The sequence below is a fragment of the Lucilia cuprina genome, chromosome 4, assembly GCF_022045245.1.
Source record: "Lucilia cuprina isolate Lc7/37 chromosome 4, ASM2204524v1, whole genome shotgun sequence".
Lineage (NCBI taxonomy): Eukaryota > Metazoa > Arthropoda > Insecta > Diptera > Calliphoridae > Lucilia > Lucilia cuprina.
In genome coordinates this window covers 78,740,397-78,759,047 of record NC_060952.1, presented here as the reverse complement: position 1 = coordinate 78,759,047, position 18,651 = coordinate 78,740,397, and the positions used below count along the sequence as shown (strand labels likewise).

The 18,651-nt window shown below is 28.7% G+C and overlaps 2 protein-coding genes across 2 annotated transcripts in view; both read left to right on the top strand.

Annotated features, from left to right (window-relative positions):
* LOC111675207 (steroid receptor seven-up, isoforms B/C) overlaps positions 1 to 12,581 on the top strand; it is a 38,213-nt gene extending 25,632 nt beyond the window's left edge. The window contains exons 4-5 of the mRNA XM_023435933.2: positions 10,583 to 10,740; positions 12,442 to 12,581. Of these exons, the coding sequence (XP_023291701.1) occupies positions 10,583 to 10,740; positions 12,442 to 12,558 (275 nt within the window). The 3' untranslated portion in view covers positions 12,559 to 12,581. The remainder of the gene's footprint in view (positions 1 to 10,582; positions 10,741 to 12,441) is intronic.
* Positions 12,582 to 12,705: 124 nt separating this feature from the next.
* On the top strand, positions 12,706 to 13,827 carry LOC111675208 (uncharacterized protein DDB_G0271670-like). The gene has a single exon (XM_023435934.2). It carries the CDS (start codon positions 12,706 to 12,708, stop codon positions 13,717 to 13,719), a length of 1,014 nt encoding a protein of 337 aa, XP_023291702.2. The 3' UTR covers positions 13,720 to 13,827.
* Positions 13,828 to 18,651: the final 4,824 nt, after the last annotated feature.

Here is an 18,651-nt window from a genome sequence, read left to right as displayed (position 1 = left end):
CTAAGACGAAATCAAATTTAAATCCAGTTATAAACTATTTGTAAAAAAAAGACTTAATGTTATTGGAAATTCTAAACCCTGACTGAAAATTTTTAACAATTTCTGATATTTTATGTTAAACAACATATCTCCTACTACTGCAACAACAACAACAAAACAACATCAACGACAAGAAACATCAATGTTATGCCTCTTAAAAATTGGTGAAATTATTTTCATTATTTTAGTGAAGACCAACAGGCAAAGAAAAACTAAAATCGAACAAAAAAAGCACTCAACATAAAAATTTAGCAAAAAAAAAAAAAAAAAAAAAAAATCACAAATGTACAACGTACACACTAGTCACTAGTGTATCTTTAGTACTTTACATTACAGTATGAGTATATATGTATGTAGTACGTACGTATCTATGAATGTGGTAGATACAATGAAAACGATGATCGTTGCTTGTAAATAAGCGACATAAACGAGTGTTGTATTAATGTTCATAATGTGCAATCTTGACGTCAATAAACGTCGTCGCTTAAGTAAAGGACAGCATAGCAAATCTTTACATGTTGTTTTCTTTTAATGCTTATGTTTCAACCACACTGATACCCCTGCTACTTCCTCCTTTACTCCTCTCCAGCAGCAGCAACAGCTTATGCAACAAGGCGCACTGACAAAATGTGCATTAAAAATCTTTCTAGCTAAAGATTCTGCAAGAAAATCAAAAAGCAAAAAAAACTAAAACAAGACGACAAAACTTTTTTACATAAGTTTAAGCAATTGCAATCGCTATTACCAAAGCAATACTAGAAGAAGTAAACAACTTCAAAATCCAATACAAACGTTTAAAGGAAGCAAATAAAAAAAAAAAACACACACACACAATCGTTATTACATTAAACAGTTGTTGTTTGTGAAAGATACTCCGGGAAAATGTGTATGTAACGATGTCTAAACGATTTAACATTAACATTGCCAATACTTCTACTTCTATTATGCATATTTTTATTTACTTTCTTGAAGGAGAGAAGTTGCTGTCAATGTTTGTTTAGAAATAAAATTAAAGTTAGCGGTAATTTAGGAAGTCGACTGTTGGCAAGTTAGAATGAAAAATATATGTGTCATATTATGTAGATAAAGATATGTCTGCAAATAAAATGACCTATATTTAAATAGTGTGCAAATTATGTGGAAAATTAGTTGAAAACAGTTGTTGCTTATAGATATGATTAGTTTGCTTATTGGCCTATTAAGAGTTACCAATTTCTATTCACAAAAATTTCTATTCACTTAAGAACAATATCAAAATAAACAAGATAATACTTTCCAAAATCCGCATAAAAAACTCATTCTAAACTGATAGTTCCGAAACTGAACAGGTAAATGACTAGTTATTTATAAAGTCTAGATTTGCGACACTTTTCAAAGTTTATATTCTTCACTTGAGGAAGGTATATATAAGACCTATTTGATGTACCTAATAAGAAACGCTTGACCACAACATCTTTGCTGCAACAGTTTTTATAATAATATAGTCAAAATCACTTAAGCACAATATTATTTTCGTAATAAAGAATTTGATAGAGACTTATTAAGGTAAGTCTCTATCAAATTCGAATATAAATGAAAGATTCTTCACAAAAATTAACTTATAGTTCACATTCTCTTCTTGAAAACTTTAAGTTATAAATTTTTGCTAAGTTCATAGAAAGTTTCATTGACCGGTTTAAAGTTTAGTAGACTAGTCAAAAAACAAGTCCGTAGTTTAGACAGAAAGCAAATCTGTACACTAATCCATAAAATAGTTCATGAACCAAATCGTTGATTAGTTCATAAGACTAGTTTAAAAACATGTTTATACAAAAATCCATTGGCTAGTCCATAGACTAGTCCAAAAACAAGTCAATATACTATTCCGCAGACTAGTCAATACACTAATACATAGACTAGTTCATAGACTAGGAAAAAAACTAGTCAATAAGCTCGTCCGCAGACCAGTCCATCTATTACACGCAGACAAGGTTGAATTCATATACTAGTTCAAAGACTTGTTAAGGGACAAGTTCATAAACTAGTTCAATAGTTAATAGAATAAGCCACCGACTAGTCAACAAACTAGGCCAACGACTGTCCCATATATTATTCTATAGACTACTCGGAAAACAAGTCCAAAGTAACTAGTTCATAAACGAGTTCAGATAATAGTAAAAAGATAAGTTTATATACTAGTCCATAGACTAGTCAAAAATTATACTAAACTTGTTCATATGACCGTTCATGGACTAATTTATAGGCTAGGTCTACGACTAGAGAAGCTAATAGACTAATTTATAAATGAGTTCATGGACTAGTGTACAGACTTTCCCATACATAGAATAGCTTGTAGACTAGTTTATAGACCAGTTCACTGACTGGTTCACAAATTCATAAATGGATTAGATCATATACTACATTGTCGATAAACTTGTTCATAGATCTCTTAATTCACTAGTTAATAATCTAATCCATACACTTCATAGAATTATTCATATACTAGGTCACCTACTAATCAACAAACTAGAAAAGAGACTATTCATACACTAATGCCATTGGACCAGCTCTGAAAATAAGTCCAACAATGAAATGCTCCGGATTTTATCATTAACCCTTTCACGCACAAAACTAAACTGCTGGATTTTTCACCACACACTTTATTTTGACGTATATTGATGATTTTTGATGAAAATGGAAAATGTGTTTTCGAAGGTTATCGCAGGATATTATCCTTTTTAGCATGTAGTGAAATCAAATTCTAAAAAAAACCTTATTTTTCTTCAACCATTTACTGTAGCTGTGTACTCAAAATTAAGCTCAAAATCGAGAAAATTTAAAAAATCTTGGGACACCGGTGTCCCGTAAACGTGAAAGTGTTAATAGGGATTGTCCTTCAATTAACAGGACATCGTAACAATTACGACCGTTGAAAGAATTATGTTTCCCTATTTCATTGTATTCACTTGTATTTTCGCCATAATATAGATGAATCCATACAACACCCTGATTTTAGAACTGTTGCAAGTTGTATTTATTGAATAAACAAAATCGTTCAAATTTGAATATAAAAGATTGTATCGATCGATCATTCGTGGAAAGAATCATGTTTCCCTTTTTCAGTTCTATATAGAATCTATTGCATTCAAACGGGTCTAATGTATGCGTCAAATCGTTTAAATTCGGAAATTAAAGTATTGCCAATATTGACCTTAAACTGTACACTATCTACCATATAGTTGGGGGAACTAACTAGTATATTTTTGTAGTAAATTTTTATGCAAATCAAAAGTTATTCTTCTGAATTTGACTTGAACACTTAAAATATACAAAACAATTTTTTCCACTTATTTATTTAACAACAATCTTTTTGAACAAAAAAAAAATACCAAATTAAACATGTTTTTCTTTTGTTGTAACGTCAATAATATAATATATCAAGAATTTGTTTTTGTTTTTAGCATGTGTTTTACAGTAAATGCATTAAGTATTAACAGTAATAAATGTATTAAATCATTAGTATTCGTAATTAATACAAGTAATACAATTTAAAAAATATTTTAACAGATTTAATGACAGGCAATAATAAATGTATATATGAGATGCAATATTTCTTAGCGTGTAACAAATACAACGAATTAGATATACGCTACTTAATAAAGCGCCATCTATAGGAGGTATTTTTAGAAAGTAAAAATATATATATCATCAGGAGACATCTATTGTTAAGTGTGGAAACTGAGGCTGATTAATTAGCTGCAGGATAAAATATTTAAATTTTAGTTTTTCTTGAAACATGTTTATTAGTTGAGAATTTTTGTAGGTTAGCAAACACATTTTTTGATTAAAAAATACTGATATAGGGTATTAATGGTACAGGGTATTTAAAATATATACATACTTAAATATAACTAATATCTTACATACTATCTTATACCTTTCATTAAAAAGCAATTGTTCATAAATTCAATTGTACTCTGACCTCAAAACTCAACTATTCAACGAATTCAAAGCAAAATTAAAAAAAAGCGATTGGCAGTTGACTATTAAAGAAACGTGTTATTAACAAAACTAATAAAGTTATAAACTTTTCTATAAAATATATTACTTTGAGCAGATATATGAACAAAAAAAATTATCAAAAACAAATAAATAAATATTCTTTTAAGTAATAAAAGTAAAGAAATAAATATATAAATGCTATAAATTTTATGCTACAATTTATAAATACTCAAAAACGGTTTAACCTTTTCTACACCATCATATTTTGTCAAGAAACTCAATTTTTTTTTATCAGTGAGATTTTGGGTTTTTGGGTTTATTTCTATATAAACATTTTCTTTTATGTTTAAGAGAGAGAGAAAAAAAAATAACTACATTCATAGTTTGAAAAATATTGTAACATAAGTTTTAAAGTAGAGATTTTATTCTTGTTGGCAATATTTGTTGTTGCTGTTGTTGTTCAACTGTTTTCTTGCTTGATGCACTCGAGAGTTTATTGTGGCTTTAGCTGTGGCATCAAACTTTAAATGCATTTACGGTCATTATGCATTTAAGACATGCGGTCACGATCTTTTCAAAATACGAACTAACAAAAAAAAAGAAAAAATACGGCAAAAATACTGCATTGAACTTTTTTAACAACAACAGCAACAATATCTAGAATAAAAACTACAACTTATACACAGTAAACTGAACCTACACATACGTACTGTATATAGGAAAAAAATCCTATATAAAAAAAATCTAAAATAATCCAAGTTCAAACTAGGTTTACTACTCACAACAGTTGGGAAATTTTTTTGCTTTTTTTTCTATTTTCCCTCCCAAACCCTCAATGCCGGTAAATCAGTTTATATGCATTTTTTTATGGTATATATAGAATCAGGTATTAGGAATGTCTTTCACTTTGCAGATGACTTGTTAGAGCTGCTGACTAAGTGCTTGACTACCCATGGATTAAAGGAAAAAAAAGTAATGTTATACTCATAGTTGCAGTAGTGTAAAGTAATAAATTTTAGTTGCGATTCTAGTTGACAACTTTGTCATATCAAAGTTTTGATCTTTTGGAATTATTATAGCTTGTGCGCAGGAATTCTTTTCTCAAAGGATGTCTTTATGGTTTTGAGGGAATCTTTACGGTTTCATATATATATATAACGAGTTCAAGATCAATGCAGGGGTAACGCAAGGCTCTGTTCTTTCCCTTACCCTACTTTTTTTCTTCATAAATGAACTTCTATGTCAAAATTCCAATTCTATTCTATCCAAGCCCAAGAGATTGAGTAAATCGCTTAATCACTACTTGATAAAAATTTTTGATAAAAATTTTTGAGTGAAGTCAAATTTAATATGCGAAGGACTCAATGTAGCTTTTTAACACTTAAACACATGGCGTATGATGTTGGTCCATCTATATTTATGGGTGGTGTTCATATTAAGGAATCGGAATTTTTTCATGATCTGGTCATGAAAATACAGTGCGACAGTTTTCAAGTCTCTAAAGAAGTATATAAGTGTCTCGGTTTTTTGAAACGCCTTTTCACTCTATCTGGTCTACTTACTCTTTATATCGAAAATGGAATACAATTCTCATGTATGGACCGGAGCTTCGAAGTCTAGTATCCAACTCTATTAATTCACTGAAGCTCCGTTACAACGTGAGGTGCATTTCCCTGTACTATCGATTTTATAATGGAATGTCTTCCTCTCAAATTAAGAAACTCGTTCCCGATACCCGTAAATTTTTAAGCTGTACACGATTCTCATCAAAAACACATCCATTTGTTTTCGATTGACCGCGCAACACATTACAAGGAAAATTCAGCCGCACTGTTCGTATGTGGATAAAACTTCCTGTAGAAGTATTACCCGTCACTTATGAGGTGAATAGATTTACTACTTCCTCTATCCTCCCTCCCATAAACTACTTTCGTAGTTCCAGCACAATGCACTGCATGAGTAGGGGTCATCCCTGAGGGCGGGTCCAAGAAAAAGAAAGAGAAAAAATTTTCTAAAGATATATAAAATTTATGGAAAATTTTCTAAAGACATACAAAATTAATCGAAATTTTCTCAAGAGGTAGAAAATTTATCGAAAGTTTTCTAAAGAAGTAGAAAATTTTCTAGAGAAATATAAAATTTATCGAAAATTTTCTAAAGAAGTAGAAAATTTATCTAAAATTTTCTAAAGAAATATAAAATTTATCGAAAATTTTCTAAAGAAGTATAAAATTTTCTAAAAAGTAGGAAATTTATCGAAAATTTTCTAAAGAAATAGAAAATTTATCGAAAATTTTCTAAAGAAGTAGAAAATTTATCTAAAATTTTCTAAAGAAATAGTAAATTTATCGAAAATTTTCTAAAGAAATAGAAAATTAATCGAAAATTTTCTAAAGAAATAGAAAATTTTCTAAAAAAAATGGAAAATTTATCAAAAGTCTTCTAAAGAAACTTAAAATTTATGGAAAATCTTTTAAAAAAGGAGAAAATTTTACAAAGACAAAAAATTTATTAAATATTTTCTACAAAAATGAAAAATTATCGATTTTTTTTAAATTCAAAATTTATCGAAAGTTTTCTAAAAAAAAGAAATTTTCGAAAATTTTCTAAAGAAAATAGAAATTTTATAAAAATTGTTATAAAGAAATATAGAACTTATCGAAAATTTTTTATAGAACATTTTTGGAAAAATCTCTCAAAAGTTTTCCTGTGAAAACAAAATTTTTATAGAAATATAGAAAAATTCTTTTAATCTTGAATAGATCTTCAAGTCATTGATTAATACGCTATTTAACACTTCTGCAAATACCTTACATTGTAGCGTGTGTATGTCATGAAATTTTGATTTCTTTCTTTTGTACTCTGCTTCCTAAGAAAGAAATTTTTATTTTACCTCTGTTCTTTTGTTTTTTTATCTATACTGTTTCGGGAATTTTACCAACACCCCCATCTTATGACTGTCTTACTCTATTGCTGTATTTGTTACTGTTTTATTACTTTTCGTCTATAAAAATCAATTCAATTTCTCTATAGAGTATCACGGTTTCTGGCAATAACTATTTGCGGCTTTAGGTCTATACTCCAACTAATTTTAACGATACGTTTCTTTATATTTGCAATTTTTTACTTTAGTTTCTTCTTTATAGTTTTTTGGTGTTTTCTCAACATAAGTCTACTTACTTAAGAGTGGTGGTTGTTGGTTGGGTTTTTGATTTCAAATTGTCTGGGAGTACATGATTTTAGTGACCAACTTTATTGGTTTAATAGAAAGTCAATTGACAATTATTGTTAAGTTGAGTGATTTTAGTGATCACAACAGTTTTCTTTCGGAGAACGTTTTCTATTTCCTAAACTACGGCTATAATAGCAGTTTGATGGAAATAAAAAAAGAAAACATTTTATTAAGTATTATTACTGTTTTATAATCGTGTTGTTTTCGTTTATTAATTGTTAATGGTTTTAATGTTTAAGGCGATCAATTTCTTTTGTTGCAGGCTGCTTTAAGAGGAAAATAGAGAAAATAAATAATTCTCACACAGTTCGTTTTATTTGGTTAAGAGTTATAAAATTTTAATATATTTTATATTAATTAGAATTTTATTTTAATATCTAAAGTAAATGCTTTTAAAGTTTTTTATCAGTTTTCTAAAATCTTGTTATTTGTTTAGCTTTTTTATTTTTATATATTACTTTAAGATAAATTACATTTACATTGTATAGTATCTGAAGTTTTATATAAATTACACAATTTAATTCTTACATATACCGCTGTTCAATACTGAAATTAGTTTTCCAATCATAAAGATTTATGTGTGTATTTGCGTTTTGTGGTTTAAACATTTTTGCGATTTTCTTTTTTATTATAAAATTTATTTTTTTCTGGCCAGACGCATATAATCGAACTTACATGATACATTTTTCACGCCTCTCAATAAACCATAATAGTGTGGTCTTAGTACACTTAAGCCTGCTTTAGCAAATTTAGCATAAGCTTTATTCGTTCGAAATAACACAATTTAAGAATCAAGTGACTTCATTTATACAAAGTGTATGCGATCTACACTGTGTTGATCTTCTGAAACTTCTTGTTCTCACTCTCTATTGAAAGAAATTATTCAAAAAGAATATAATTTTCAAAGCATTTAAAATGTTTCGATCTAAATCTAAACTAGATCATCTAAATTCGAGAATCATTATTATTATTATATTTTTTATGAATATTTTAAATATTCCAATCGAAGTTGTGCTTTACTAAATAGATATCTATGGATAGTTTCTAGAGTTAAGAGATAACGATCTTCGAAAGGTATTCTATGGGTTTTATACTCATGCATATATAAGGTCCTGTATGTGAACGATACAGGGCAAGAAAGTTTGTAAGTAAAAAGGGTCGAGAACGTGTTTCAATGAACCTCTATTGATATTTTAAAGAAGGAAATTCAGCGCTCAGAAAAAAAGCTCTTTGCCTATATCCGCTCTAAAAGTTGTTGCTTTTAAAATTGCTTGCAATGGATTATTACAAAAGTGTTTGACAAAAAAGGGCGAAAGCTAAAGATCAATTCGAAATCTTAGAAAGCCTTAAATCTGCAATTGACAAGGAGCCTTTTAAGAGCTTTATTGTACTCACAATTGTATAAAAATCTATTAGATTTTAATGTATTTTAAAGGTATACTCACATTTTGAGTTTGTGTGAGTTTAAAAAAATAACATTGGAAAGCTTACTTTTAAAGATGATAGGGAAAGAAGATTTATAGAAGAGCTATCTGCCTATCTCTATATTAATTCCTTTAACTGCTTAGAATGTATTTCAAACGTATGCTCCCATTTTTATAAAATAAACCCTTTTGAAAGCTAGCAATAGAGAAAGAGGATAGCACAGAGTGATATCAGAGCTCTTTGCCCATTTCCATATTCTTCTTAATTGCTTTGAACATATTGCTACAGATAAGTTTAAGCGAGAAAAGCAAACGCTGTGATCAAATTAAAAGCCCAGAGAAAATCTCAAATGCCTTTAAACCAATGATACGCAAAAGCTCCTCTCTCTTGATTTCAAATGTATTTATATTCAAACATACTTATAAAAAACAACCAGAAATCTCATTTACCTCTCTCTGTCGATGTCTACTTTAAATAAATTAAAAGCTTTTGAGAATTTTTACAAACAAAAAGCTATTTTGTCACTCTATGCCGATGCCTGCTTCAAATAGATAAATAAAAATTTCTAAAAATTTGTGCATACTTGTTAAACAAGTCTCTAGTGTATGAACCACTCACCAACTCATAACCGATCAATTCACTTGCCTATTCATGCTGTGTTTTTTTCATAATAAACTTGATCTAAAATGTGTATTTTGCATTAAAAATCATTAATTTTTTGTTTCTCTAACTTATTTTAAAACATAATTTTAAATTTGCTAAAACAAATTGTTTGCTTAAGCCAAACATTAATTTTATTGAAAAATTATTTTATAATAATGGCAAAGCAATTTTTTAAGGAAACTAATGAGAAAAATTAAAACTAAAAAATTAGAACAAACATTATTTTTTGTTTAAAAAGCTATTTATGGCAAAAAGAGGAAAATTTTTTAAATTTATTAACAATTTTTATCTTGTGAATATTCTAAAAGTTTTTGTTAATTTTTTTTTAAATTATATATAAATATTTTTCATTCTTTTAATACTTAATATATTTTCCAAGATATTATTTATAAAATAAAATTTCAATAACTTTTAATGTCTTATTTTACTTGACGTTATTTAAAATCCTCCTATTAAACCAACATAAACCCCAAAATTATGTTTAGTTTTGCAATGACATCAATATATCGTATATTTTTATTTAAAATAAAATATTTTATTTACACTCCATACTAAAGAGGCAATTGTTCAGACATATAAAACTATCAATTAATGTCCACTTAAATCGACCATAAATATGTGGTAAATAATATGTCGCGTCGTTTGCTAGAAGAAACGTTAAAGTTGCAGTTAAAAATAACATTTTTTTTTTTGTACGAATGATAACTATGATTAGAGGTTTAACACTTTTTGTTTTTTTATTTGCAAATTTTTATGACAAAAAAAAAACTCTACGAATAAATGGTTAGAGGAACCAAATGTTAAGTTTTAAAACAGTAGTATTTTTTCCTATAGCACAGTCTCTAAAACTTAGATAAAGTCTTTCTTTTAAGACTATTAAAAGTCAAATTTTTATATTTCTTTTATTAGTTTTATTAGAAAAAATAAACATTTTAATAATGTTTATTTTATTTATTTATATTTTTTGCTCCCCGGAAATTTTATACATACAGTTTTCATTTACATTTGATTAGTTTTAATTAAAGTAGCCTCTGGATTCTCAAAATAATGTTTAAATGACGACATCATTTGTATTTTATTGAAAGCGGTTTTAAGCAGGTTCAAAGCAGTTATATATTGTTTAAAGTATGACAAATATTTAAGTAAAATATTATTAAAAGCTCTATTATAGATTTAATTTAAAAATAATTAATTTGTTTTTCTAATAATGTTTATTTTTGTTATTTTTAATACAATTTTTAGATGCTTGTGGTTTATCAGATGTTACACATATAGAATCCCTGCAAGAAAAATCCCAGTGTGCTTTAGAGGAATATTGTAGGACACAGTATCCAAATCAACCCACACGATTTGGTAAATTATTATTAAGGCTGCCATCTTTAAGAACGGTTTCGTCACAAGTAAGTAATATTTTTTATATACAGTTAACTTTAAAAAGTTGTGGTCCCATAATGGTGCACAAAGGGGAAAAAAAATTACTGAAATTGATACAATCCGTTGTCAGCTTACGACGTTTGTTATTAATTTAGACAACGGATGTGTATAAAATTTAAATTCCGACAACGAATTGTGTCAATTTTGACAACATAGTGTTTTTGTACGTATGTATATACTTTGACAACGGATGTTATTGGAAAATTATACACACTTTGGTGTCAATTTGGTAACAGTCGTGTATAATTTGAAAACGTATTTTTATCGCTCAGTGTGTGGTCTTAGTACATCAAAGTCTGGTTAATTAAATTTATGAGAACATCCTTCATTCAAAGTTTATGACCTGGTTCACACTGGTAAACTTATTTTGGGAAACTTTTGATTTGTGTGTGTGTGAGTAAAAGAAAGATATGTCAACCATCTCTTACTTTCACACACAAAATAAAAAGTTTCTCAACAAATGTTTCCCAGTGTGAACCAGTTCTATGCGATCTACTTTGTGTTACCCTAATTTTGAACGTCTTGATCTCGCTTTCCATTGAAGGGAAATCTTCAAAAAAATGTAATGTTCAAAGCTTTCAAATATTTAGATCTAAATATGTGCTAGATTTTCGAGTCTTTGAGAATCTTTCTTATGATTTTGTTTAAAGATTCCAGTTGAGGTTGTGTTTTAAGGGGTTTTATCAGATTTCCCTTCTCCCTGTGGATCCGAAACTGCTCTACATTCTCCTTTAAAACTAACTGTTTATACAAAGCCAGCAAAGAGTTATGACTTTCAAGTGTTTAACACTAACCTATTAACATACTCTTTAATGACCACTGCATATCACTCTGATTACATAGAAGTAGTCTAATAACGTTTTGTTAGTAATGTGTTATAAAAAGTTCTTATAATTCTTTAGTTATCTTCTCCGTGAAGTTGAATTGATGCTTTATACGCTTTTTCATAAGATAAAATTTTTTCTTGTAAGCGATTGTAGTAGATATCCCAATGATTTTATATGATATTGTGTAAGTAAGTAAATTTTTGGAATTTTACCCGCTTACTTGACCAGTAACAACTAACATTGAAAAGTAATGAGTTAAAAAACTTTTCGCCACCTTGTAATTAACATCAAAAGGCACTTTGGAGGAAAATACTTACCACGCTCGCTTACAAGTTACTACTTAAATAACTACTTACAAATAGTTACTTTAAAAGTAGTTTTGTTTTAAATGCATAAAGGTCGCTCACATGCAACACTCAAAGTAAAGTACTTACGTATAAATGTACTTACAAGTAATACAAAAAGTATGTAATGAAAAGTAAGTGGTTATATAGGTACCAAGTTTTTGCTACAAAATAAATAGCTTTTTTGCTAAATTAATAACAAACAGTTTGTAAGGGTGAGCAAGGATTATTTTCAGTGTAGGTGGCTTTGCTAATCGTTTTATTGTGAAAAAGCTATTTGTTAAACAGGATATTTCATTTATTATAAACAGAAATTTAAAATAAAAATTAATTGAAACTAAAAATATGTTAAACAAATTGCGTAATTAAAAATTTAACTGGAAACATTGTAAAAATCCGTTCAGATATAAATTATCTTGTAACATAAGAAATTTCAATAACTTTTATTTATCTTTAACCAAATCCATTAATTTTCTTATTACTCGTTTCATTTCAGGTCATTGAACAATTATTTTTTGTCCGTCTAGTCGGTAAAACACCCATTGAAACACTGATACGTGACATGTTATTGTCCGGTAACAGTTTCTCTTGGCCTTACTTACCATCGATGTGACATACAATGTGGAGACAATTGACAACAACTTGATCATCCGCTGCTGCCGTAGCAGCTGCAGCAGCAGTTGCAACAACCACACAACAACAACATCAACAGCAGCAGCAACAACACCAGCAAACGCTTAATGCAGCAGCACCCGTTCAAATGCAACATACACATGCCTATACACATGGTGGTGCAATTGTTGGTATTGGCGTTGGTAATGTAAATGCAAATGACTTTTCAAATAGTAGTCATGGACATGTCAGCAGCAATAGTTATGTTTTAAATGCTATACAAACAAGTTTACCACCAAGTAATAATAATAGTAATACTAATAGTAATAATACAAATGTTGCTACAACAACAACAGCCACAACGACAACATCCTCAATAGGCGAAGAAACAGGTGCGGTTAGTCCAAATGATATGACGAATACGGGTAGCGGTGGTAGTGGTGGTGTTGCTAGTAACGGTGTCGGTGCTGTTAATTATGGTGCAACATTTTTTGGTAATGAATATCATCATCAATTAACACAAACCGCTTTAATGGCTAATACTTCAACTTATGCCACATCAGCAGCAGCCATGCAGGCTTCTGCCAGTACAGCAATGTTGACAAATTATTGTGATGCTGCCATGATGATGGCAGCTGCTGCAGTAAATGCAAATCAATGTTTGCAACAGCAGCAACAACGTATCGCTTTAATGGCTAATTGTCAAAATGCGATTAATGCCAGCAGTAGCAGCAGCAGTAGTAATGATGAACATGATTTAACAAGATTATCCAAAAACTCTTCACCACTTAACAATGAACCGTCACTTCAAAGCAATACAACGGCAACAGCTTTGGTATCTTCAGCATTATCATCAGCCTCGTCAACAACATCAACCACTTCATCATCTTCGTCATTGTTGTCGTCGGTCTCATCAGCTGCCACAACATCACCATCTATAACTCTAGTTAATACGGCATCACTTATATCGTCAAATGCTACAACTCTTGATATTGCTACTGGTCATCTTCACCCACATCATATACATCATCATCATCATCTACATTCTCATCACAATCATGAGCATCTTCACCATCATCAGCTTCACCACCATGTTGAGCCAGTTACGTCACCAAATTTAATCGATATCAGTGAAGTTCCTCTTATAGTGGATGTCAAGTAATATAATTTATTATTTAAACAAAAGAAATTGAAAAAATCTGAAAAAAAGAAAATGAAAAAAAAATTACAAAAAATATATAAAAACCAAAAAAAAAAGAATTAAATTAAATTTGTAATTTTAAATAGCAAAAAATGTATAAAAGAATAGTTAAAATATTTCTAATTTCTTCATTTTGTAAATAGTTTTTAGCTCCTAAATATTTCAGTTGTTTTTACTTAATTTATTTAAATTTAATTATATTTTAGCTGTTTCTATTTACAACACAAATTGAAGTCATTTTGTATTTGAAATGCTAGCGTTTTTTTTTACAGATTACCCTATATTTCATAACATATCTTCTTAACATAATTTAAAAATAATTTAATAAACAAAATTTTAATTACGTAAAACGTAATAATTTTCTTTTTCATTATTATTTTTATTGTTGTTGTAGATATAAATAAAATAAAACTGTAAAAATTATATTGTAAAATAATTAAAAAAAAGAACATTAAAACAAATTACAAACATTTTGTATAGTTAAAGTTAAATTATAGTTATTTAGAAATTAAAAACAAAAACAGCAAAGAAAATTGTATGTATGTGTGTAAAAGGCACTTAATAATACTTAATAATTGTATATTAAACAAAAATTAATTAAATAATACAAAACAACTTTATTTCTTAAGTTAAAATTGTATCTTAAAAATACTCTACACTACACTATTTAGCAATTAATAATTTTATTATTATTTTTTTTTTAATTTAAAAAAAAAATTCTTTTGCACAATTTATACCAAATATAAGAGAGAAAAAAATAATAACAAAACTATTTTAGATTTAATTAATTAAAGAAAAAAAAACAACAACAAAAAATTATAAAAAATTATAATAATGAAAACATAACTATTGTGGCAATTTAATTATAAATTTATTTTTATGGTTTTACAAAGAATTTCTAATTTTTATTTTTACCAACCATCTTAAAGATGGTTCTAAATTATCTACTTTCTTTTTTTATAAAAATTCAAAATTTTAATTTAATTTTATTAAATTATAAAAAAATCAAAAAGAAAACAAAGCTAAATATAAATAATCCCCAGTGCAACTTCTTATTTTTTATTATTATATTTAAGTTAATTTTTATATATAAAAAATTTATATATTTTTAATTAATAAAAATTATTTTTTGTTTATTACATGAAATTCAAAGTTGTTTAATTAAATATTTCGTTTATTTATTGACTTTACAGTAGAACAGGTTTGTATAGAGTTAAATGGGTTTTATAACCAATTGTGCCGAATATTCTATATACACTTCACCACAACGTGTTAAAAAAACAATCATTTTGAATTTTATAAAAAATATTAAAAAATTCAGTTAAAACCCGAAAAAATTTCCTTTTAGAGATTTTCGTCTGATCAGGATGTGCTGCGATCGTCCATAAAAACTATGGAACCAGTCATAAGTAGAACAAAAAAGTACCAAAAATTATTTTCTACAGATTTGCATAAACTAAGGGCTCTTAATGTTTAATTGTATTTTTCTAATGACCAAATATGAGGGGAAGTGTCAGTTATGGATCGATGCTCATAAAATTTGGTAGAGAGAATTCGGTTCATATAAAACTTATTTGTGTAAAATTGCTATACTCGCATTTTTGAAACAGTTATGACTGTTAAAGCTATTTTCAGGAGGCCACTTGCATGAGGGCCATACGAACACTTGAACCGACATTGCCCAATATATATATACTTTTGTGGATCTATGATGAATATTTCGATGTGTTACAAACGGAATAACAAAATCAATATACCCTTTTGATGATGGGTATAAAAATTCACAAGGTAAACTAAGAAAAAAGGGAAAGTGCCAAAAAGTACCCTTTTAAAGGCGCTAACGTTATTCGGGCTCAACATGCTTATTTTCATGTTTCCAGGTTCAATGTTATAGAAAATACATAATGGGCCAATAAGAATTTTCGGAATGTATTGATTGGAAATAAATGTATTGTCCTGAATAAAGGCCAGTCTATCATTTGACTATAGACCAGTCTAGGCACAGATCTAAATCAATCCTAGACTAGTCATTAGTTTTACTTAAAACTAACATATAGTTTGACTATATAGCATACTATAGACCAGTCTATAGTATGACCATAGACCAGTGTATAGTATGACTATAGACCAGTCTATAGTATGACTATAGACCAGTCTATAGTATGACTATAGACCAGTCTATAGTATGACTATAGACCAGTCTATAGTATGACTATAGACCAGTCTATAGTATGACTATAGACCAGTCTATAGTATGACTATAGACCAGTCTATAGTATGACTATAGACCAGTCTATAGTATTCCGATTCCCTATAGATAGCGACGTCGATTAAGCTACGTCCGTTTGTGTGTTTGTCGAAATCTATTTAATGAAGACCACGCACATCTTCGGGACACAAATCTTCAACAATTCTATCAGACATGTTTAATAGAAGGCCGACCATATGATACCCTACACCAGTCAGTATATTAAAAATGTGTATTTTTTAGCATTAATTAGTTTTGTAGCGTAACAAGAGATTTTCTACAAGTGTTATCAGTATTTATAAGTGAATTTTAACCTTCAAGTTTTTTTGTAAAGGGGAGTTCTATGTGGGCTAGGGTCAAATGAGGCCCGATAATTTCTGAAATCGGTAGTGTCATTTAAAATTCTATAAAACTTAGTTTTGCCGATTTTTGTTGATATAATAAAACATTTAACGTAATTATAAGCCTAAAAACCATACCCTCGGGGGTGTATGGGGGGTAGTCGAAATAAGTAATGGACATATTTCTAATAGCGTTCGTCCTTGAGCTAAAAAAAGAGTTTGTGTCAAATTTCATCAAATTATCTTGAAAAGCATGAGCACACAGACATGCAGACAGTCCTATGGACAGGCGGACATATCTGAATCGACGTAGAAAGTGATTCTGAGCAGATTGGAATACTAACAGATGTGTGTAGAATCCATACGTTTGGGTGGTACAAACATCAGCACAAACACATAATACCCTCCCCAATACAGTGGTGTAGGTGTGCGGTCCATAAATAGCGGAAATTTGAGAAATCCTTTGAAAATTTCATCAAAAATTAAGATTTTGATGCAAGCTTAGACAAAATTATTTAATAAACAACACACAAATTTAGTTATTGTACTTGTTTGGTTATAAAAACAAAGTCGAGCTGGTACAACTCGTTATGAAGAGGTGTGTTGTTATTGGCTAGAAACACGAAATTAAACGTATATAACCCGGAGTATGTGAGAAACAATAAAAGGGACCTTTTTGGTACTTTTTCAGCCTTCAAAATATAATATAAAAGTGGACTTTTAGGTACTTTTTCAGTTTTCTATTATATTGAACCTAGAACTATGGAATTAAGTGTGCAGAACCCGAAGTAAGTTAAAAAGTATAAAAGTAAACTTTTTGATACTTTTTTCTTCAAAAGGTACTTTTCCTTTTTTATACTATTGAACTTAGAAACACAAAACGAAACACAATCTTGAACATAGAAAGTATGTAGATCGTGGAGTACGAGAGAACCTATAAATTGGGACTTTTTGGTACTTTGTTGTTCTTCAAATAGTACTTTTTTGAAATTTTTATAATATAGAATCTAGAGCCATGAATTTATGTACGTAGAGTTCGGAGTACCTAAGTGAAAAAGTATAAAAGGAAACTGTTTGGTGCTTGCTTGTTCTTCAAAATGTACTTTTTCCTTTTTCTGTAATATTGTACCTAGATATATAAAATTAAAAATGTGGCGCCGGAATAAATGATAAATTATAAAAGAGGATTTTTGGTTAAAAACCATCTACATAAGAAATCATAAAACCCATTAATAAAACGGAGGACAATGTAGCTCAAATGATAGTGAATTTTGGCGCCGTATTATCTGTTGATCTTACCCGCTACGGGCAATTCGAAACACCCTGTGGACATTTCAAATGGGACTGGTACTTTTTTGAAGAATTTTCACAATTTCGTGATGCATGGGATAAATTCAGTGTATATGTATATTAATGTTGTGTCTTTTATTCCACATTTGTCAATTCGTCAAAAATTAGAGCCGCCGGATATCATTGCCGCCTCGTATCATATATACACATATGCGTTTCAATTGAAGAAGTATTCCATTGATAACGATTATAATGAAGTTAAAACGATTAGAATGAACGGACAGCCAATTCAAAATTCAATAAAATTGTCTGAAGTAGATTTTTTGTAAAATCCTTTAAATGATGGATTGCTATTCTATATTGATAATTTCAAATTGATTTCAACTTAATTCAAATAGCTAAAGAGATGTAATAAAAAAGTCATAAAAACACCTATACATACATACACAGTATACAGTTCCGAACTACTTATTTAATTCACCATTTAGCGTCTTCCCTAGCAGCCGACCGTCCAGATAACTATCTATTTAAACATGTGCTTGTCCTACGATTAAGTCAATCGTCGCCCCATAGATTATGAAGAAACAGCAAAAGGCTTTAGTTTGTTTTTTAAGTGTCCACTCTCTCGATTACAAAGGGACACTAAAGTGACGTTTGTCTTCACCTTCGTTTACAAAGTAAATCCGTGACGAAAAAGAGATAACTAGGTGTTTGGACTCAATGCATTGATTATTTGTGGAACTGTTTTGTGGCCTCAATATCGACAAAACCAATACTAATACATACACACATTTTAATGAATATATGTGTTTATAACATGTTGTAAAATAATATTTTTTAATTGTAAATATATTAATAAATAAAAATATATTAATTAAATACAGGAGTTAATTATGTTATTACCTGTTTGAAATAAATAAATAATTTATTTGTAATAAAATACAAATAAAACTGCAACTACTTATAAAAAATAAACATATGTATATAAATAAATTAATATATATTAAAAATGTT

What these genes read in the sequence shown, in the direction of transcription:
- LOC111675208 (XM_023435934.2), top strand. Translation starts at nt 12,706, where the DNA reads ATGCAACATACACATGCCTATACACATGGTGGTGCAATTGTTGGTATT.